The sequence below is a fragment of the Caretta caretta genome, chromosome 2, assembly GCF_965140235.1.
Source record: "Caretta caretta isolate rCarCar2 chromosome 2, rCarCar1.hap1, whole genome shotgun sequence".
Taxonomy (NCBI): domain Eukaryota; kingdom Metazoa; phylum Chordata; order Testudines; family Cheloniidae; genus Caretta; species Caretta caretta.
In genome coordinates, this window is record NC_134207.1 from 46,271,439 (window position 1) to 46,295,360 (window position 23,922).

The 23,922-nt window shown below is 42.8% G+C and overlaps 1 protein-coding gene across 1 annotated transcript; it reads left to right on the plus strand.

Annotated features, from left to right (window-relative positions):
* The first annotated feature begins 1,483 nt into the window (after window positions 1-1,483).
* TMEM64 (transmembrane protein 64) lies at window positions 1,484-23,922 on the plus strand. The gene is made up of 3 exons (XM_048841174.2): window positions 1,484-2,659; window positions 10,030-10,185; window positions 21,394-23,922. Exons 1-3 carry the CDS (start codon window positions 1,922-1,924, stop codon window positions 21,586-21,588), a joined length of 1,089 nt encoding a protein of 362 aa, XP_048697131.2. The 5' UTR covers window positions 1,484-1,921; the 3' UTR covers window positions 21,589-23,922.

Here is a 23,922-nt window from a genome sequence, read left to right on the forward strand (position 1 = left end):
TAATATAAGTAGGGAAGTATGAGCACCCAAAAAAGATCAGAGTCAGACAATTGATAACAACAAGCAGGACAGATTGTGTTGGAACAACAACCTTTCCAATAAAATGGAGTCTCCCAGAAATGTTTTTTCCCAATGGTGAGACAAGGTGGGTGAGGTAATATCTTTTTTTGGACCAAAGTCTGTTGGTGAGAAAGACAAGCCTTCGACCTACACAGAGCTCTTCTTCAGGTCTGGGAACTTCCCAACGGTGTTGCTCAGAGGTCCTTTGTTGTTTTTTCTGTTTCCTGGTCCACTTCTACTTTACTGTCTCTAATGAAGAGATGTATTTTGTAATCATAGTAAACACATTTATTTGTGGCAAGTCCCTCAGATCATAGTCTAATTCTTCATTCTAGATGCATGTGTATGTCTATATCAGTAGTTCTCAACCTATTTACCACTGTGGGCCCAAGTGCGGCCCACAGTATGTTATGTGGGCTGCATCGAATACTATCTGTATGGCCCTGAAGATGTCACCTGGGCCACAGCTCTGTGCTGATTGGGCCGCAAATAGCCCATGGGCTGCAGGTTGAGAACCACTGGTCTATATAGTCTGATAATAGTCCTTCCATCTCCCAACTTTCACACCTGCTCTGTCTCTGTCTATGCTTGCAACGTTCCTTGAAGAAATTCCTCACCAGTGCAGCTCCCAGTGGATGCTGATGCCTGAGCCCCCTTCCACCCTATATCTCCCCTCTTGCTACTAGCAGTAATGATGCACCAGCAGTGACTTGTAGGTATGAAGCTGGGTAGCATAAACAAGGCTTCTGAATCTGGCAAAATAGTCTCTGCAACACAGCTCATCTTTCCACCTAGGCAGAGATTTAGTACCTAACCACTAAAAAATGTGGGTCAGTGCTTCATCTGGAAATGTTTTTCAGCTGTATAGCATTAAACTCTTTGCACAATATTGCCGAATAGTAACTGCTTAGCCAGAGTTCCCCCCTAAGCTACACTTCTTGTAGGGCTGCCAATTTTGGCTGGACGTATTCCTGGAGGTTTCACCACATGACACTGTCTTTAATTAAGGATTCATCTTTCATTCCTGGAGACGCCAGGACAGGACACTTGTGGTGGGTTGGCAACCCCTACTTCTGGGCCCCGTTGTGACGGCCGTAACCCTGCAGCCCCTGCAGTTAGGAAGAACCCTGGCAGCAGACAGGGAACGGGAGGCTGTTGGTTTTCCTCAGTCAGCCCCACGTTTGCCCTGGGAAGGGTCCGCGGTAGTTGGGAACGGCCGGTGGGGGTCACAGTGGCACAGCCCGGGGGTGCGCGGGTGGGCGCCCCCTCGGGCAAGGAAGGGGGAGTCACCGGGATCTAGGGGGAGACGCGCTTCCTGCGAGCCCCCCGTGGCCGCGGCCAGGCCGGTGTACGAGGAGCCTGCCCACGCCCCCGCGCTTGGGGGGGGAGGAGGAGGAGGAGGTGCCGCCGCCCCGAGCCTCCTCCCTCCTCCCCACTGGGCGCCGCCCCCTGCCCGGCAACCCCGCCGCCGGATTTGCCACATCTGCACCGCCGGGGCTCAGCTGCCTCCGGAGCCGAGCGCGCCGGGAGATGGAGCCCCGCTGCCGACCAGGCCGCCCCCCGGGACTCCCCATCTGCCAGGGCCGCCAGCCCGGAGCCGCCGCGTAAACCCGACCCGCCGCCCACGCAGCACCGGGAACCCGCCCGGCCTCCGCTCGGCGGCAGCGAAGCGCGCCCGCCCCTCTCCCGCCGCCAGCAGCTCGCTCTCTTCGTCGCCGCGGGAGCCGGGCCATGGCGGGGCGATGAACGAGCGGCCGCCCCTGCCCAGTGGCTTCGGGGAGCGGGCATTGGCCCAGCGCGGCGGCTCGATCCCCGCCCGGCGGAGCGCGCTGCCGGGCTAGAGCCGGCCGGGCCCGGCGGCATGTGGAGCCCCGGGGGCGCCGTGCTCCAGCTCCTCTCCCGGGCCGCCAAGTTCGCGGCTGCCCAGGGAGCCCGGCAGGACCTCAGCCGCTGGCTGGCCCGGGCTGGCGGAAGGGGGGAGCCGGCCGGCTGCGCCCAGGGAGACGCGGCTGGGCTCCTGCGCGGGCCGTACCCGGGGCAGAACGGGCTGCAGCGCTCGGAGCTGCTGCTGTGCCAGCTGCCGGAGGCGGGTGGCGCGGGGCCCGGGCTGCCCGAGGCCAGGACGTGGCGCTGCTCGTGCTGCCTGTTGGGCACCTGCTGGTGCAAGAGCTGCCTGGCCGTGTGCGTCCTGGCCGCGCTGTGCTTCGCCGCGCTGGCCCTGGTGCGCCAGTATGTGCGGGACCTGCTGCTCTGGGCCGAGAGCCTGGACAGCGTGGCCGGCGTGCTGCTCTTCACTGTGGGCTTCATCGTGGTCTCCTTCCCCTGCGGCTGGGGCTACATCGTGCTGAACGTGGCCGCCGGCTACCTGTACGGCTTCGTGCTGGGCATGGGGCTGATGGTGCTCGGGGTCCTCATCGGCACTTTCATCGCCCACGTGGTCTGCAAGAAGCTGCTGGCCCGCTGGGTGCTAGCGAGGATCCAGGGCAGCGAGAAGCTCAGCGCCGTTATCCGCGTAGTGGAGGGAGGAAGCGGCCTCAAAGTGGTGGCCCTGGCCAGGCTCACCCCCATCCCCTTCGGCCTCCAAAACGCGGTGTTCTCGGTGAGTGGCTCCCGGAAGCAGGGGGCTGCCTGCGGCGGTAGGGAGTGTGTGTGTGGGGGGTGTCTTTATTGAAATCAATATGAGTCTCCCACTGACTTCAGTGGGGCCATGATTTCACCCAATGGAGGTTTGACATCAGGGCTCTAGGACCTGACCCAATGTTGTTTCACTGATTTTCACACCACTGAACACTGCAAAACACAGCTTATTTGTTGCCTGAGTTCCCTGCTTTTGTTGTTTCTCCATCATAGTTTTTTAGATGGGAAAAATCTCTCCTGTTGATGTGGGAAAGAGCTTCACAAACAGAAACTGCCTTAGGCAAATGTATCATGCACCTGGCAAAGGTGTGCCACAGGGATGCAGTTGCAAGATCAGGGTCTAATCCTGCAGTCAGCTCTGCCTGGATGGACCTTTGGGCCCATGTTAGTGCCCACTGACTAAAGTAGGACAGCACAACTCTGACTGCCAGCTCTGGGCCTCACAGGTAATGCTATAAAACAGTGAAACTGACCCCACATACGGACTGTGACTTGCACGTAGTAAGCAAACTGAAACCACAGTTTTTCTCAGTTCTTCCCGTTATAGTAATCCTAAGTGGTGTTTGAATATGACCACTTAGCAGTCTTTTAAAATGAATCCCCCAATTAGGAAAAAGAAAAGGAGGACTTGTGGCACCTGGGAGACTCACAAATTTATTTGAGCATAAGCTTTCGTGAGCTACGCTGCTCAGATAAATTTGTTAGTCTCTAAGGTGCCACAAGTACTCCTTTTTGTGGATACAGAGGATACAGACTAACACGGCTGCTACTCAGAAACCCCCCAATTAGGGTGTCTCTCTTCCAGCGATAGATCTGGCATTCTATTCCCCCCACCGTCTGCTTTTACAGGCCACCTCTGGGGTTGCTTGAGGAAGGAAAGATTCTCAAGACTTTATTAGATTGGTTGTGGTAGAAGATTCTCAGTCTTGTATATTATGCAAAATGAACATAGTGTAAAGCAAAATATCACAGAAGAGAAAGAGTTTTAAAAGAACTGCCTTTCAAAGTGATTCAGAATGAATGAGTCTTGTTTTAAATGAGATTGGCTAGATCTGGAGAAAGTCTGGTTAAAATGCAAGTTTGTTAGGAAGGATGCAAATTCCCTTTAAATGGACACTTTCAAAAAAATCCATTTCTTTCTCAATTTTTTTAGCCTATGATTGTTATAACTGAAAGATGGGAATAATTATGGGGTTTGTTTAGTTTTATGTATACAGCATGTGTGTAGTCAGAGCTGACAGGTACAATGGGTTGGGGTGCACTGGCAGAGCTGGGGTGTGCATATAAAAGCCTAAAAAATTGTGGGAATAGAATTAAATTAAATACTTCGATTTACATTCCACTCCAAATTAAAATTGCCACCAGGACTCTCACATTGTAGCAATCTCCAACCACAGTATAAGGCAGTGGAAGGAAGGAAACTAGTTTTTTGGGGGGAGGGGGGCGTACCATGGGAACCCCTCTGTCAAATGACCCCAAATTTGGATCACTAACACCACCACATGCCCCCATGAGGCACACCATATTACAAAGCAATCTGAGTAACTGTTTAGATGTTAAAGCGCTTACAGGAGTTGAATTTAAACCCTCTAGTAATTTTTCTGTACTACCAAATGTGCAGTGTAAAATTTTTCTTAAAAACTGTTCAGTCAGAGTCCCCCAAAGATATAATGTATGCCACGCACTACCTTCACTAATATTCAACAGATTGAGACCATTTTGACTTGCATCACATCAATAGTTTGATCTGTAGCTCTGAGCAAAAAAACCCAAAACCAAACCAAAAAAACACCTGGCAACTTTTTGAAAAATGACTTTTTTATCCCTGGACTTATATCTCCACAACCCCTAACTCAAATGACTCCAGATTTGGATCACTAACATGACTCTCTTGATGCACACTAAATTTGAAATGAATCCGACTAAGAATGCCAATTTTAGAGAACTTCGGTGGACCTTTAAACAGATGTCATGATGCAACCTTAACTATAGTAGCGCTCCCATGCAGCTATAGCATACACACAAGTTAACACGATACAAAAATACAAAATAAATTCTATGTATAAGGTCCAAGCTGTGATTTCTGTAGAAACTGACTGAAAAAATTGAGACTTTTACTTGTAAGATGTCAAGTGTTATGTTAGCATAGTTTTCAAGCACATTTTTAAGCTTTGGTGATGCAGTTTTCTCATTAGAATACTCCTTAATATGTTTGGAGTGTGTGCTGAAAGCTTCCTGTTTATCTTAGGGGATGTTTTTTCAAAAGGAACAGTTGAGTGATTGGATTTAGAAAGAAATGTGGGTGTTCAAAAGAATCTTCTATTTTATATCTATACCCTTTGTTCAGTTTTTATATAAATGTGTGTTCGCATGCTTTATAACTAGATTTTAGAAGCTCACAGCTTGGAAAAACAAAACAGATATTAATTAACCAGAGGTTGATATAAAAGATTGAGGGTATGAAATCTCACAAGTGAAGTCAAGGGATAATGTCCAAGTGACAAGCTGAGCCCTCCTTTTCCCATCCTACAACCCTACCTCCCACCCCTTCTGCTGCTGCAGAGGGATAGGGTGCTGGTATTCCTTCCATTGTGTTCTCTCTGGAGGCTTGCATATACTACCCACTATGCAGAAGTGCTATGAGTCTGATGTTTGTGTTTCATCTCCTGTTAGAAAGGAAAAAGAGCGTACTCTCTTCTGCCTTCTATTCATGTGCGTTTCAAGAACATCTTATGGGGATGCAGATTGTTGCATCTCTACTACTACTTGTTCAATCTTCTTTTCCCTTCCCTCAAGGCCAGTGCCAGTGCATGCAGGTACTGCTGCTCATAACTTTCCTCTGCAGTTCCAGTGTGAAATTGACATAGAATCATAGAATATCAGGGTTGGAAGGGACCTCAGGAGGTCATCTAGTCCAACCGCCTGCTCAAAGCAGGACCAATCCCCAGTATTTGCCCCAGATCCCTAAATGGCCCCCTCAAGGATTGAGCTCACAACCCTGGGTTTAGCAGGCCAATGCTCAAACCACTGAGCTATCCCTCGCCCCAATGAAACATGATCCCTGTTCATTTCATTGATACCAGAAAAGTTTTGAATAGCAGCAGTGCTACTGACTCAGAGTCTTGTTAATGTCCCCCTGCTACTGCTTGGAAAGCTAGGAGCCAGCAGCAGAAAGACTGGATTTTTTTTTTTTTGTCTTTGGGAGATCGGTGGTCATAGAATCATAGAATCATAGAATATAAGGGTTGGAAGGGACCCCAGAAGGTCATCTAGTCCAACCCCCTGCTCAAAGCAGGACCAATTCCCAGTTAAATCATCCCAGCCAGGGCTTTGTCAAGCCTGACCTTAAAAACCTCTAAGGAAGGAGATTCTACCACCTCCCTAGGTAACGCATTCCAGTGTTTCACCACCCTCATAGTGAAAAAGTTTTTCCTAATATCCAATCTAAACCTCCCCCACTGCAGCTTGAGACCATTACTCCTCGTTCTGTCATCTGCTACCATTGAGAACAGTCTAGAGCCATCCTCTTTGGAACCCCCTTTCAGGTAGTTGAAAACAGCTATCAAATCCCCCCTCATTCTTCTCTTCTGCAGGCTAAACAATCCCAGCTCCCTCAGCCTCTCCTCATAACTCATGTGTTCCAGACCCCTAATCATTTTTGTTGCCCTTCGCTGGACTCTCTCCAATTTATCCACATCCTTCTTGAAGTGTGGGGCCCAAAACTGGACACAGTACTCCAGATGAGGCCTCACCAATGTCGAATAGAGGGGAACGATCACGTCCCTCGATCTGCTCGCTATGCCCCTACTTATATATCCCAAAATGCCATTGGCCTTCTTGGCAACAAGGGCACACTGCTGACTCATATCCAGCTTCTCGTCCACTGTCACCCCTAGGTCCTTTTCCGCAGAACTGCTGCCTAGCCATTCGGTCCCTAGTCTGTAGCTGTGCATTGGGTTCTTCCGTCCTAAGTGCAGGACCCTGCACTTATCCTTATTGAACCTCATCAGATTTCTTTTGGCCCAATCCTCCAATTTGTCTAGGTCCTTCTGTATCCTATCCCTCCCCTCCAGCGTATCTACCACTCCTCCCAGTTTAGTATCATCCGCAAATTTGCTGAGAGTGCAATCCACACCATCCTCCAGATCATTTATGAAGGTCCTCCTCCTTTGTGAAAGAAAAAGACTTACACAACTAAACCTGTTTCCCTAACTATGCAAATCTTGCTGGAGACGCATTAATCTCCCCCAGGAATCCTCCTGGTTTCCCACAGAAATATTTTATACCTTCTGGCTTTTCACTTAACTAAGTCATTGTTGTAACCATTGGAAACCTCTTTGGGATTGCACTCTGACCTGAAATTGGACCATGGCCAGCCTGGTACCTTTCCTTGCTCTTTCCCTCAAAGGAAAAGAATCAGATAACCTGGAGAGCATTATGGAGATTCACTGTTCTACCTTTCAAACCACAAGCTCCTCCTCCCTCACCAAGGGATTGATGGGAAATTTCTTACTGGATACTGGGAGGCATACTGAAGGAAGTGTGACCCTATTGGCCTTCCCCTAGGGTTGATGAGATGTACAAGAACCCCAAACCCATTTTAAACTTACTGTCTGCTTCTCCTTCAGTTGGAAACAGTCTTTCCTATTTCTTACGTCCTTACGTGTTGCAGGACAAAATCAAAAATGCAAACTTATATCTGCAAGTAAAATGCTTTACTATATATTCACAAAGGGAAGAAGTCCCCAAGGATTCTTTGTGATTTGCTTCCCAATTCCATTAGATTTAATGACAAGGCCCTATTTAGAAAATCTTGTATCTACTTTAGTATTTTAAAGACAGTAATAGCACTGACTGCATCCTCTTGATGATAATAAAGGAGGTCTGTGCATAGTTCCGCCATGGCCCAGATTCCTACAGGGTGTGGGTGTTTTTTTTTTTTTTTTTTTTTCAGTAGTAGTCATCTGAGAACATCTGTCAAATAATTAGGTCTAGAGTAATCATTCGTGTATCTGGCAATTCACCCATAGCGAGAAAATATATTAGCCATGTTGCTGGCGTATGTTCAAATCTAACAAGCAAAATTTTCAACATGTATTTTGGAAGTGTCTTCCTAAGTTATTTGGGAAGAGTGGGAAATTATCTTCTTCCAGTGGAGTAACAAAACTAAACCCAAATCTTTTATTTTCCATCTTTCCCTTTCCCTTCCCCAAAAAACCTTCCACTAATATTTCATGCTAAGAATGCTTTGGGATTTTGGCAATGTGACTTAATTTTCAAAATGATGTTACTATGATATTCAATTATTTAATCTGTTCTAAAATATTAAAATAATTACTCTGCCCTTTATGGTGCACTCACAGAATAGTCACTTATTTCATCACACAGCCCTTAAAATAACTTAACTCTGCTGATGTCTTTGTTGTTGTCTTTGACTTTTTACAGATTTGTGCCATTGTCAGTTATTTCCTTGTAGAAGCTCAGTGCTTAATTAGAACTTTAGAAGTTGTTTTCTTTCATTTAATGTGTTCTGTTGGATAGTCTGCAGAAATTCTTTAGGAACAACTGACAGCTTGCTTCAAATTTCCAACAGGTATATGAATCAAATGATCACAGCAATCCCGTCTTTAAGCACACATTGCTAGATCCATTCCAAAGTCAATAGATATGTTTGACAATGACTTTTTGGCAAGACTAGTATTTGTCAATGTTATCATTAACAGACTCTGATTTTTATTAACATCTCAATACCATATCATTTATTGTGACTGATCAGTATATTGGGGACCTATTTTTACTTTACCTGTGTATTTTAAACTTACCTCCATTCCACAAACTGAATATCCAAGTTGGTCTCATGGACTATTTTTGTTAATGTCATGATGTGTACACCACTTACTTATAGCTAAACGGTTTAAACCACCACAATGAGAGGCCTACGACGTTATCAGAGAAATTTTGCAGTGTATGTACTCAGTTCATAAAAATCAGTGGAAGGAAACTTTCCCAACATGCAACCTCTGGTAACCTTTTTCAGGGATTTTATTTGAAATGAGTTGGTGGTCTTATTTTTGTTCTTAGATCGTCACATCAGAGTTGATGCCAGTTGGCATCATTGTTGACAGCTTCCACAGAGAGGTCATGGCTGAAAGAGTTGGGCAGTTGAATTATTCTCTCAGCCCTACAAGTGATCCCTCCAGGTCAGGATTGAATCACATTGGCTAGGAATGTGCTGTTTCCAATGCTTAGCCTGTTTTGTTGGAGCCAGGAGAGAATGAAAACTTCAGTGTCCAAAGCTGTCAGACCTACACCTTTCATAATCACCAAAGAAAATAATCCAGGGATCTGCTTGTAGATTAGTTTATGTTCCTTAGCATCCATAAAATTGAATTCACTTTATTTTTAACCCACTTCTGTTTTCATTGCCTGAAATGCATCCCTATACCCTTCTGGACTCTCATCTTTTACATTCCTCTATATTTCTCAACCTCTCCTGATCCCATTTGACTTTATTTAGCTGGTACTGTGTACCTTGCCCCTGTACAAATTGTCTGCACAATAGTTAAGAGCTACTCAAAATGCGAAAAAAAAAAAAAAAACTCTGGGATCATCGGGGCAGGAGAAGGGGACTCAAAAGAATATTTACACTTTCTTCTTTTTCCTGTTTTTTAACACCACTTTCAGAAGGATCTGGCTAGCTCTAATTCATATTCTGGGCCAATTAAAATGTAATATAAAAAACTTTCTATGAAGGATGTTCTAAATGAGTCATATTTTTTTCCTTACAGAAATATTGTAGCTACACTTCATGCATTTTAACTAAATTTTATTTCCTAAATGAAAATGTTGAACACGTTATACTTTCTAATAAACATTTACATTTTTCTCAGTTTGTTATGCACTTGAAATGATATGAAAACAAAGGCTGATAGGCACCAAATTTCACTTCATGTCTTCTAAGCCTTTGTCACCCGATATCCTAGTTTCGTTCTGAGAACAAGTTTCTTATAAACTGCAGTGCTCTTTCTGCTCACCATTATGAAGCAGACAAAGCAAAGGGATAGTGTAATTGCATCCTTAGGACGTCCAGTTGAAGATGCAGCCTAGCAAAAGATGAAATGTAATTGAACAGAATTTTAAAATGGCAAGTTTAAAAGTATTACCTTATTGAATTGATCTTTTATGGAACTTTTGCACTCAGTCATTTTCAGAATATTGTAATACAATGAATTCTAAACTTTTGCTTAGACAGTTGTGGGGAAGGCAGTCAGACTGGTTATGGGAAAATTATATCGGAATTGTACATTGCTTTTCACGCTTGATTTCATTTAGATTACAGATCTATCTTTACCCAACTATCTGATGGCTTCCTCAGTTGGACTGCTTCCTACTCAGCTCCTAAACTCCTACTTAGGCACCACTTTGCGAACCATGGAAGATGTCATTGCAGAACAAAGTGTTAGTGGCTATTTTATATTTACTTTACAGGTGAGTGGTTTTTAAAAATGATTTAATATTATTTTCTTAGTCATTAATCTTAAAGCCAGTATATTTATTGTAGTTCGGGTGACTGGAGAGAAAGCAGTTACATTTGGAAATTATTATTATTATTATTTTTTGCCATGTAGCCATACTACTTTAGGGTTGTGATTTTGTTCATCCTCCAACTAATGGGAGACATGCTAGGAAAATCCAGCTGGAATACTGGTGATTCAGTGGGTGGGGCAATCTTCTTTGAGTTGTTACTGAACCAGTGTCCTAACATGATTTTAGGTACTAGTACGCTGTTAGTGATGATGGGCAAGAGTCTTTGCTGTGATCTGTCCGTTTTGTGCCTCCGGTGGTGCAAAGGGTCGAAAAGCCAGTGGATCTCCCAGGAGGGGATTTCCCCCTCCAGTGTATGTGCATCTGACATAGAATCAGCATAGCTGGTTCCTCCTCCACCAGCTTCTCCAGCCTCCAATATAAGGGCAATATAGGGAGATGAGAGGTTGTGTTTGGAGTGCTAATGAGCTCCGCTAGTCTCTGCTGTCATAGTGAGCCATTAGGGCAGTAAACATTCACTCCACTTTGGAGCCTCCTGTAAGCCCAGATATCTGCCTGGTTCCATTCCAGTATTGGCTGTGCGTCAGTATTAGAAGAGTATAGAACGATCCCAACTTGTACAGTTCTTTTAGATGAAAGTTGCTATAGAAATAAGTGGTTGTAGTGGTGGCCTATTGAAACATCCCCATTTAGAAAGTAATTCTGACTTAATGCGAAGTAGGTATTAAAAACATAACAATGGTCATTCTGGGTCAGACCAGTGGTCCAGCCAGCCCAGTATCCTGTCTTCTGACAGTGATCAGTACCAGATACCTCAGAGAGAATGAAGAGAACAGGGCAATTATTGAATGATCCATTCCCTGTTGTTCAGTGAAAGCTTCAGGCAGTCAGAAATTTAGGGACATTTGGAGCATGATGTTGTGTCCCTGACCATATTGGCTAATAGCCATTGATGGAACTATCCTCCAGGAATTTACCTAATTTTTTTTTAACCCAGTTACTCTTTTGGCCTTCACAACGTCCCATGTCTAAATGAGTTCCATGGCTTGATTGTGGATTGTGTGAAGTGGTATTTCCTCTGTTTTGTTTTTAAACCTGCTGCCTATTAATTTCATTGCGTGACCCCTGGTTCTTGTGTTATGTGAGGTGGTAAATAACATTTCCCTGTTCACATTCTCCATACAATTCATGATTTTATAGACCTCTGTTATTTACACAAGAGTTGATATACAGTCAAGATGTCATTAAATCCTAGGTAGCGAGCAACATTGTTAGATCCCATGAATGGGGAGCATGGTGAACTGGCATTGCTATACTAGTAGCAGAATAGGCATTAAAGCATCACCTGACACTGTCAGTTGATTTTATATTGGTTTGGATTTGAATAGCAGTTGCAACCATTTGCTTGCAAATTTGCAGATCATACTGTAGTTAAGTATCAGGGGGTAGCCGTGTTAGTCTGTATCCACAAAAACATCCCTGTAGCAAACCTCACTGCCTACTCTGTCCCCATATCTATTCTAGCGACACCATCAGAGGACCCAACCGCATCAGCCACACCATCAGAGGCTCATTCACCTGCACGTCTCCTAATGCTATATATGCCAGCAGTGCCCCTCTGCCTGTACATTGGCCAAATTGGACAGTCCCTATGTAAAAGAATAAATGGACACAAATCGGACATCAGGAATGGTAACATACAAAAGCCAGTAGGAGAACACTTCAATCTTTTTGGACATTCTATAACAGATTTAAAAGTAGCTATACTTGAACAAAAAAACTTCAGAAACAGACTTTAAAGAGAAGCAGCAGAACTAAAATTCATTTGCAAATTGAACACCATTAATTTGGGCCTGAATAGGGACTGGGAGTGGCTGGCTCCTTACAAAAGCAGCTTTGCCTCTCCTGGAATTGACACCTCCTCATCTATGGAGGTAACTCCCTTCTCTTCATGTGTCAGTATAACAATGCCTGCATCTGTAATTTTCACTCAGGTGATGAAGTGAGTTCTAGCCCATGAAAGTTTATGCCCAGATAAAACTGTTAGTCTTTAAGGTGCCACCGGATTCCTTGTTGTTATACTGTAGTTGTCTTGTTCAACTTTTATAATCATAAAACCTCTTTATAAAAAGAATAAGATAGAAAATCAACACCAGGCTCCATTTAAATAAATTTGTATGTGCTACTTGTTTGCTGATGAAGCTTGCTTGAGAATATTGACATCTATGTAAGAGCATGGGTTAAATAAACTGGAAAGATAATGAGAGAAAATAAAAAGGTTATTTGAACATCTTTCATTTTACTTATGAAGCTCTGTTACTGGGCTAGTGCTGTGGTGGTTGTTTTAAAAATTGCTAAGGGCTAAATCTAGCCACCTCCTTCATGGATACAGAAGCTGCCTATGTAGTGGAAATGGCATGGTTCAGCTGCACGTTGGGGGGCTGGATATAAGAAGGGATCAGAAGAAGTGACTGAAGAAGTGGGGGAAGGATCAGTTACTGGAGGAGTCCTTCGATTCACCACCACCACCCGCTTCTCATGCTTTTTCCCAGCACTTTGCCTGGCTACCTGGACTCAACATTTGGGCCCTAATGAGTAACTTAGAGCTGAGTAAATAGCTTTAAAAAAACTACTACTCTGAACATTTCTGAAATATGAAATGTGATTTGCTTTAGCTGCTTTTGTGGTTGCTTTCAGTGAATGTTCTAAGGGACAAGCTTACTGGCAGTAATGTTTGTTGAAATGGCCAAATCTAAATGAACATTAGAGACTATTCATAGACTGCAAATTTTGAACTTAAAGGAGAAACCTGAGTCTAAAAGTTTATTCAATCAGGCAATGGAAATAAGAGTATATGACACACATACATCCAATTAGAACTAAACAATAACTTGAATTTTGAACATTGCTTATGAACATTTTGGTATGAATGTTCAATTGACAGATCAGATAGTTTTAGAAGCTGTTTGGTGAGTAATCCTGAATAAAATTTTCCTAAATTTGTTAAATTCTTCCTGCACAGTTTGCAAACAAAGGCTAAATTTGTCAAATTTAACTATTTAACCTAGCTTTATCAAATGACAGCAGAAGTTAATCTGGTTTGGGGCAAGGGGAGAGTCAAAATCATATATTTCAATGTGTAAAATTAGTAATAAATGTTAAATATCTTGGGCACTGATCCTGTAACTTGTACGCAAAAAGATACCTTCACCCATATGGAGCCCCATTGACTTCAGAGGGTCTCTGCCTGTATGCAGCAAACTGTAAGGACAGAGTCTTGATTTGTAATTTGCAGGATACCAATGTAAAATGCTGTTTTGGATGTTTGGGACCTCTGGAGCATGCCACTCAGACAGGAAGTGTGTGAAGTTATATCACTTTTGACTGTTTTATCAATCTTTATGGAGTTAATAGATTTGGCCCTGGTGGTGGTACTTTGAGAGATGACTTGATTACACTGTCTATCTTCTTTTTGATAAATTAAACGTATTGAGTTCTGTAAATCTGTCACTGTAGGGCATTTTTCCCCCAGCCCTTGATTCATTTTTGTGGTGGTAGTAGTTGGCAGGTTTCTCAGCTGGGAGTGAACCATCCTCAGCTTTGTGCTATGTATGGGATATTGTACTGCTGAAAGTGCTGTCTTTCAGATGAGGCTTAGATGAGAATTTGATCATTTGTTGTCAAAGATTCTGCGGCACTTTTTGAATGGTATTAATCTTGCTGCCCTTGCCCAGTTTCAGTGTTAGTAGTTACTTCTGCCTACTTGGAATTTCTTCTGTAGTTCCATTTGGAAAGTTCTTATTAATTTGCTTTTCTAAGAACAAGTGATTATCCGTGGGGCAGAATGATTTGCCACACTTCACCCTGGAGGCGACTCTATTTCAGTGGTGAGTGCTTCCCATGTCAAATAGTGACTGCCATAGGTGCCGACTCTGTGGGTGCTCCAGCCATGGAGCGCTCACGGAAAAAAATTAGCAGGTGCTTAGCACCCACCGGCAGCCAGCTCCCCCCTGCCCTCCCCAGCACCTTCTATCTGCTGGCAGCTCTGCCAATCTACTCATCTTCCCCCCCCCAGCGCCCCTGTCCTCTGCGATCAGCTGTTCTACAGTGTGCAGGAGGCGCTGGGGGGGGAGAGCAGGATGGGGTGCACTATGGGGAGGGGGTGGAATCTTTCAGGAAGAGGCGGAGCGGGGGGTGAGAAGGGGTAAGGGTGGGGGCTTGGAGGAAGGGAGTGGATGGGGGCAGCCCCCGGGGCCCAGAGGAAGCCAGCGCCTGTGGTGACCACATAAAGGGACAATGTCAGGTCAAATGTGACTCCAAATTTAGGTTTTATATCTCCATATAAACTTTTAAAATAGAGGAGAAGAGTAGCCATGTTTCTGTGGGTTTTTTTTTTTTGTTTTTTTTGTTTAAATCTCACTGAAACAGTTTTCAAGCCAATTAACATTTCCCTGCAGTGTTCACAACAAAACATTTCACATTGTGCTGCTGCGGAACCTAAAGGTGAAGTTGACTGTTGCCTTAAATGAGGTTAAATGAAAACATGAGCAACAGGAGTAGTGAGACTATTCAGCTAAGATTTAATAACAGTTTTGTTTTGTGGTGTTCCTATTTGTCTGTGAGTATGTGGTGCGTTTAATGTAGGAAGCAATATTTTGAAATTACTTTTATCCTTCCAGAATCCTTTTTTCAGGTTGCAAAACAACTTATATTCTAAGCCCTATTTTGAATTCCTTATCACCTCTTTGTAAGTTTCTGACTAAAACTGTCTTCTGACTGAAAACTTTCAAGTGTAGCCTCTGCTCAGAGAAGAATTTTGTTTCTATGGAACATTTGAAGTTAATTTATGTTGGGAGGTTTGAAACAGGTTGCTATTTCATATCTTGCACTGAAGTGTTTTTAGGTGGGTTTTTTTTTTTTTTGGGGTCCACTGCTGTTTCAGATGGCTTTATATAAAAGTATTTTATATGTGATGGTCCTTAATGCAAACTCAAATTCCTTACACGTGGGAATTTTAGGGTCTGTGGGGTTAAGTTTTTTTGGAGGGTCAGAGGAAGTTCTCTCTAAGCTAAAGTCTGTTTATTTGGGATTGTTTAGTTCTGCTAGACCTACCTAAAGTGGGGTAACCTCTTAAAGTGGTACCTGTGTTTTGAACAGCGAGAAAGCAGTTTTGTGTTTGAGCGTCATTCCCCTGACAATCATAGCTGAGACTCCACTGAAACAACACACTGCTGGTAGAGTTAACTTTAGGACATCACTGAAAATACATAGGCCTTAAGAAGCAAAACCTATTCAACTGTTTTTTTTTTTTTAATTACAAGAGTACGAAAAAGGCCTCAGTTGGGGTGGGGGGGAATCCCAGACACCCATTCAATTCAGATTGAGACTGTAATGCCCTTAAAATCAACACACAAAAATCCCAACCCTCCTCCATGCTGTAAAAGCAGGGAATTTTTGAAGATTAATTCCTAAAGTCAACCTTAATTTTATAACCCAGCCTTATCTCCATCTATACACAAGAGACCTCCATCCTATCTATATTTCCAGTGAAGCTCATAAATTATAGAATCCTAGAAATGTAGGGCTGTAAGGGGCCTTGAGACGTCAAGTCCAGCCTCCTGTGCTGACTACCAAGCCTCCTGTGCACTACCGAGTAAACCTGACCATCCCTGGATGGATGCTTGTCCAAACTGTTTTTAAAATCCTGCAGGGATGCGGATTCCCCAACCTTCCTTATTCCAGAGCTTAACTACCCTTATAGTTAGACAGCTTTTCCTAATATCTAACCTAAATCTCCCTTACTGCGGATTAACCCCATTGCTTCTTGTTCTACCTTCGGTGGACATGGAGAACAATTGATCAGTCTTCTTTATAACAGCCCTTAACATATTTGAAGACTGTTATCAGGTCCCTCTTTGGTCGTATTTTCTCAAGATGAAACATGCTCAGTGTTTTTTAACCTTTCGTCATAGGTCAGGTTTTCTAAACCTTCTAAACATTTTTGTTGCTCTTCTCTCAACTCTCTCCAATTTGCCCACATCTTTCCTAAAGCATGGTGCCCAGAGCTGCACACAGTACTCCAGCTGAGGCCTCACCGGTGCCAAGTAGAGTGGGACAACTACCTCCCGTGTCTTATATACAACACTCTTATTAATACACTCCAGAATGATATTTTGCCTTTTTCTGCCCTGGAGGAAAATTCCTTCCCAACCCCAAATATGGCGATCAGCTAAACCCTGAGCATGTGGGCAAGACTCACCTGCCAGACACCCAGGAAAGAATTCTCTGTAGTAACTCAGATCCCACCCCATCTAACATCCCATCTCAGGCCATTGGGCATATCTACTGCTAATAGTTGAAGATCAATTAATAGCCTAATTTTGGCAATCCCATCATATCATATATATCCCTTCCATAAACTTATCAAGCTTAGTCTTGAAGCCAGATATGTGTTTTGCCCCCACTGCTTCCCTTGGAAGGCTGTTCCAGAACTTCACTCCTTTGATGGTTAGAAACCTTCGTCTAATTTCAAGTCTAAACTTCCTGATGGCCAGTTTATATCCATTTGTTCTTGTGTCTACATTGGTACTGAGCTTAAATAATTCCTCTCCCTCTGTGGTATTTATCCCTCTGATATATTTATAGAGAGCAATCATATCTCCCCTCAGCCTTCTTTTGGTTAGGCTAAACAAGCCAAGCTCCTTGAGTCCCCTTTCATAAGACAGGTTTTCCATTCCTTGGATCATCCTAGTAGCACTTCTCTGTACCTGTTCCAGTTTGAATTCATCTTTCTTAAAGATGGGAGACCAGAACTTCACACAGTATTCCAGATGAAGTCTCACCCAGTGCCGTGTACAACGGTACTATCACCTCCTTATCTTTACTGGAAATACCTCGCCTGATGCATCCCAAGACCGCGTTAATATCACCTCCTTATCTTTACTGGAAATACCTCGCCTGATGCATCCCAAGACCGCGTTAACTTTTTTCACGGCCATATCACTTTGGCGGCTCAGTCATCCTGTGATCAACCAATACTCCGAGGTCCTTCTCCTCCTCTGTTACTTCCAAATGAGGCGTCCCCAGTTTATAACAAAAATTCTTGTTGTTGATCCCTAAATGCATGACCTTGCACTTTTCACTATTACTCCAGTTTACAAGATCATCCAGATCTTCCTGTATGATATCCCAGTCCTTCTCTGAATTGGCAATACCTCCCAGCTTCGTGTCATCTGCAAACTTTGTTAGCACATTCCCACTTTTTGTGCCAAGGTCAGTAATAAAAAGATTAAATAAGATTGGTCCCAAAACCGATCCCTGAGGAACTCCACTAGTAACCTCCTTCCAGCCTGATAGTTCACCTTTCAGCATGACCCGTTGTAGTCTCCCCTTTAACCAGTTCTTTATCCACCTTTCAATTTTCATATTGAGCCCATCTTTTCTAATTTAGTTAATAATTCCTCATGTGTAACCGTATCAAATGCCCTACTGAAATAGAGATAAATTAGATCCACTGCGTTTCCTTTGTCTAACAAATCTGTTACCTTCTCAAAGAAGGTGATCAGGTTGGTTTGACACAATCTATCTTTTGTAAAACCATGTTGTATTTTGTCCCAATTACCATTGACCTCAATGTCCTTAACTACTTTCTCCTTCAAAATTTTTTCCAAGACCTTGCATACTACAGATGTCAAACTAACAGGCCTATAGTTACCCGAACCACTTTTTTCCCTTTCTTAAAAATAGGAACTATGTTAGCAATTCTCCAGTCATACGGTACAACCCCTGAATTTACAGATTCATTAAAAGTTTTTACTAATGGGCTTGCAATTTCATGTGTCAGTTTCCTTTAATATTTTTGGATGAAGATTATCTGGGCCCCCCAGTTTAGTCCCATTAAGCTGTTCAAGTTTGGCTTCTACCTCAGATGTGGTAATATCTACCTCCATATCCTCCTTCCCATGTCGTCCTACCGTTATCCCTAAGCTCCTCATTAGCCTCATTAAAGACTGAGGCAAAGGATTTGTTTAGATATTGGGCCATGCCTAGATTATCCTTAACCTCCACTCCATCCTCAGTGTTTAGCGGTCCCACTTCTTCTTTCTTTGTTTTCTTCTCATTTATGTGGCTATAGAACCTTTTACTGTTGGTTTTAATTCCCTTTGCAGGGTCCAACTCTACATTATTCCCACATGTTCTGACCTCAATAAGGTAGCTTTCCTTCTAATCCCTCCCATCTTCCACTCCTTGTAGGCTTTCTTCTTTTTCTTAATCACCTCTCAAAGGTTCTTGCTTATCCAGCTTGGTCTACAACTCCTGCCTATTCTTGGGGTGCAGGCTTCTGATAGTTTCTGCAACTTTGACTTGAAGTAATTCCAGGCCGCCGCCTCCTTTAGATCCACAAGTTCTTCAGTCCAATCCACTTCCCTAACTAATTTCCTTAATTTTTTTAAGGTTATCTCTTTTGAAATCAAAAGTCCTAGTCACAGATCTATCTTTATTTATCCTTCCATTTGAACTGAATTAGTCATGATTGCTCGAACCAAGGCTGTCCCCGACAACGTTCTATGATGTCCTCACTACTCACCAAAACCAAATCTAAAATGGCATCCCCTCTTGTTGGTTCTGCAACTACTTGGTGAAGGAATCCATCAGCTATCGCATCCAGGAAAATCTGAGCCCTATTATTATTACTAGCACTTGTCCTCCAGTCTATATCTGGGAAGTTAGTTTCCCATGGTCACACAATTCCCATTTGTAGTTACTTCATTAAAAACATTCAGAGGTCTCTATCCATATCCAGATCGGATCCCGGCGGTCTATAGCACACCCCAAGCACTATCCCGGGGGAGGCTCTAGTAGCTTTCTTCCCCGATGTGATTTTTGCCCAGACAGACTCTTATCCATTCCATCACTTCTTATTTCTTTACAGTCTACCTCATTGATATACAATGCTACTCCACCACCTGTGTCTTTATTTATGTCTTTCCTAAACAGCACATACTCTTCAATAGCTGTAGTCCAGTCATGACCACTATTCCACCATGTTTCTGTTATCCCTATAATATCTGGTTTCACTTCCTGCACCAGTAGCTCTAGTTCCTCCATTTTGTTATCTAGTCTCCTGCATTAGTGTACAAACATCTTAATTTTTGCTGTTTGGCCTTGGTCACGTTCTTTACCCGATTAGGCACAGACATTCTATCGCCAGTATCACCTATTAGACTAGTATGTACACTACCCTTCCTCCTTATGTCCATTCTCCTACCCACGGCTGTATCTTTTCTTCCCTCTCAATGTTAAAATCAGGTGTGGAGATTACCTGGACATCTCCGAACCATCTCCCCCCAATTCCTAGTTTAAAGCTCTCTTGATCAGTTGTGCCGTCCTCCATCCTAGAAGTCTATTTCCCTCCTTACTCAGATGAAGTCCAATCCGAGAGAACAGTCCTCTGTCCATGAATGCTTCCCAGTGGCCATACATCCGAAAGCCCTCCTTATAGCACCACTGCCTGAGCCATCTGTTGAGCATCATAATCTTGTCACACCTTTGTTTCCCTTCTCTCGGAACAGGCAGAATCCCACTGAAGATCACCTGAGCCTCAATTTCCTTAAGCATCTTCCCCAGCCTGGCATAGTCTCCCTTAATACGTTCCAGCGAGAATCTAGCCGTTATCGTTTGTTCCCACATGAAGGACAATCAGTAGATTCTTTCCTGCTCCCGGTAGGCTCCTCTTCAGCCTCAGGTCCACATCTCGTATCTTAGCACCTGGCAGACAGCACACCCTTTTGTTCTCTGGATCAGCTCTTGTTACAGGCCTGTCTATCCTTTTCAGTAAGGAGTCCCCAATCACGTAGACCTGCCTTTTCTTGGCAATGGTGCGATTCTCCAGTCTATCCCCTCTTCCCTCTGGCTGTATGTCCTCTCTATTCCTATTGTCCCTTGCAATCCTCTGCAACCCATCCCATATCCTCCTGGGGCTCCTATTTGGTGTTATCTCTGTTGACTCTTGCCCTCTTCCTATAAGAGTAGCTTCTCTTCTCTTCTTCCTTGCTCTCTCACCTTCAGTGACCACCTGCCATGCCCCTTCATTTTCCAGCTCCGCAAACCTGTTCCTGAGCTCTTTCTCCTTCACTAGCCCATCTTTTCTTCTTCCTGGTTCTCTTAGTCACATGCTTCCACTGTCCACTTTCCTCACCCAGCAGTATCCCCTCAGTTCTTTGGTCCTGCTTCCATCTGCAAGTCTGAGCTTTCCTCTTCAGCCTCCTCATATCTTTGCTCCATCATCCGCTCAAACCCCCTTCTAAACTCGACCAGAGTTTCCACCTGCATCTCCAATCCTTGGATCTTTTCTTCCATCAGCTCTATCAGGCGGCACTTCATGCAGACGAAACTCTTTCCAGGTACCCCCTCCAGGATCATGTACATGCTGCAGCTTCTACATCCAGTCCTCTTCATTGTGTCTTCCACTACTTGGGTCACTCCTGCTGCTGCCTCTGTATCTGTCACAGTCTTCCCACCTAAATACTGTTAGTCCGGGAAACACAAACCACACCAAAACACCATCACCCACAGCAAAACAAACCCCCAACAAGCACCAAAACACTGCTAGAACACCACACAATCCCTTCAGTAGCCTTTGCCTGGCTTTTACACCCCTCCCCTCCCCTCCCCCGCCAACCTCCCACTCAAACTCCCCTGTTTACAGCTCTGTTTGCTGCCTCCTGTGCTGTTGCAGCTGTCTGTGCTCTTGTGCTTGATACCTACTAGGGAAGTGTCTTGGTTCGCACCCGCTCATGCGGGTAGGTGGAGGGATTTCTTTACCAGGAAATGAATAGCAAAACTCACCTTTACAAGTTTGTCAATGACAACATATGGAAGAAAGCACCTAGATTTACAGCGCCTGCCAATTCTGAAGTCCCATCTAATCTCTGGCTTCTCACATATCAATGGCAGTGTATTAGACATGGATTAACCTATTGGTTAGGTTTATCTTCCTCTGAATGCATTTACCTCTAAATATTAACAAGTGATCTATAAAGCTGTGTACTGAGAACTCCTTATCTTAATGCTTCACCTAAAGTATTTGCTTTGTATTCCTGTTTTTAGCTATATATTTTTTCAATTGCAGTGTGTTTGTTTTATTCATAGATTGTTATAAGCTTCGGTCTCATGTTTTATGTTGTTCACCGAGCTCAAGTGGAATTGAACGCAGCTATCGTAGCATGTGAAATGGAAATGAAAACTTCCTTTGCTCCAGGCAGCCAGCCAAGCATCACTTCTTCAACAACATTCTGCAACAAGAGGACAATAACATTTTCGGGGGGGGGGATCAATATTGTGTGATTTAAAGTATTAAAAATATAAGGCTTTGTAAACCTAAGCTATTACCTAGAAATGGCTATGGACAACTATAACCGGTGTAAAAAAACAAAGCCAAGCGGTTACAGGTTGTACTGTGACATAGACCAACTCACCAGTTATTAAATTGCACAAGGAGGGTGATATTTAGCAAGGAACAATAGATGTTTAACCAACTTCGAAATGTAGATGCAAATCACTGCACCTTTTGTCCTTTATTATGCCTGTCATGATCTGTAGCCTGCACTTTAGATTTTGTTTTGTGTTTGCTCTTAGAAACTGATAAAAATGGCCTAGAGGTAAATATTTTTCTGCTTAGCATTATTTATAAGGTTGAATAATTATATACAGTAGATCTTTATTACTGATAAAGATGAATGAGTAAAAAGTATGCAATTCAATGTACAATACTCTTGAATGTGCTTTGCTTTGTAAATATTTCCAGAAATGATAGTGTATTACTTTGCTAATTATGGGACCATTTGGCTTTCCCCCCATTTTTTATTTTAAAAAGAGAATCCTATATAAATTTTTGGTTGAATGTATTTTTGTAAATCATTGAAATGTTGCAGAGCCACTTGTACTTATTCACACAAGCTTAAATCCTACATCGCGGGACTGAAGTGCTCTTAAATAACATTTTAAGTTACACTGTGTAATATGCAAAGTAAAAGGGAAATTATAGAGGACATAATAGGTTATGGTGAATATAGCACTATCTGAGGGAGAACTCATGAGTTATCTGCTCCAGTGACTTTACCACGTGGATTGTAACAAAAGGGCTGTTCCATTGCAATTCTATTTATACATTTTTTTTTTAACCAATTTATTTAAAGGACGGATTTTTGTTTTCATTGCACATAATGCATACAGTTAAGAACAGGGACCTAAATCTCTCCCTGCCACAAAAATGTTGGTATACTAGCATAAGAGGTCTTAGACTTAGGTGGCCTTCATTATATAGTGGTGAAGATCCTTTATTCCTTTTAAAAATGCTTTAAAAAAATCAAACTGATCCCAGTCACTCTTTTCCCCCTCATTACATTTTAAAAAGATTTAAACTATTGTACCCTTAGGAGAAATGCAAACTAGAGACTTTCCTTCAGATCAATTAATAGAAAAGGACAGCAGTGTCTTTGAGACTCAGGAATTCAGAATCCATTTTGAAAAAGATAAAATTATACTAGAATTATGGGATAGTGCTCCTTTTGTGTGAGCTGTGGATTGATCTTCAGTATGTTAGTGCTTGTGTGTGTAGATATTTGTATGTGTGAGTTACATACTGTAGATATACATACAAACACTCCTCAGCTGCCTCAAACAGATGAACAGTAACCGGCACAAAAATAGCTGGATTTATTACCTTTTCTTTTGAGAAATGACCTTTGTAGTTATTTTGTTTTAAGCTGTAAAAATAATTTCTGGTCTTTTGAAATTCTGTGTTTAGAATGTAATTGCTTATTACAGTACCTCCTTCGTGTAAGGCTGCTGTTAGGATGTGCAAGCACAGGATTTACCAGTGATTAAATGAATCACTTGCTGTAGAGGACAAGGGCCTTCAAGGTAGCTGGGAAGCAGAGATTTGGTAACCTTTTAACAGTCTTATAGTGAGGATGTATCATATTTAAAAAAAATTGACATCTACAGACTTCGCAGTAGTGCAAGTAAAATTACATTAAATGTGTAAGTATCTTTTGTAGACCCCTGTTCTTAGGTCTTGTGACCTCAGGAGCTGAATTAGCTAAATTAAGCAGTGAAGTTTGAAATGTCTTTTTAAAGAGAAAATTGGTACATGCCTTGAGGTGTATGTGTGTTTGCACATGTTGGTCTCCCAACAACTGCATTCCTCTCTGTATGAAAACTCATGAGAGCTGGATTACTACTTGATGGCATTATATGTCATCAAATAATGATTGATCCCTTTCGTAACAATGTTTTTTTTTTTTTTCCCCCCTTCCAAGAATAATCCCAGTAAATGAATGGATCTGAACTTTACTCCATGTGGGTTGAACCAACAAAGTTGTATTTGTGTATGTGTGTGAGGTGTTTTATTTGTTTAACTAATTTAAGCAAGCATTGCTCATTTAATTACATTTCCCAAATACATATTTTGAAGTGCTTTTATTTAATATTTTGTAACCAGAGTAGCTTCACTATGTGAATGCTTTTTGTAGTATGGAATTAGTTCTTAGAATTATTGCATTTTGCTTGATGCTTGTAATACTTGTGTACAGGTTAATGGGAAATATGCATTAAAAAGAACTATTTCTATTTCATGCCAATCATAATTTTATACAATAAATTCTTTAAACAAATATA

What these genes read in the sequence shown, in the direction of transcription:
- TMEM64 (XM_048841174.2), top strand. Translation starts at nt 1,922, where the DNA reads ATGTGGAGCCCCGGGGGCGCCGTGCTCCAGCTCCTCTCCCGGGCCGCC. An exon ending in TCCAAAACGCGGTGTTCTCG is followed by an intron (nt 2,660 to 10,029) that starts GTGAGTGGCTCC and finishes GATTTCATTTAG; the next exon opens with ATTACAGATCTATCTTTACC. An exon ending in ATTTTATATTTACTTTACAG is followed by an intron (nt 10,186 to 21,393) that starts GTGAGTGGTTTT and finishes TTTTATTCATAG; the next exon opens with ATTGTTATAAGCTTCGGTCT.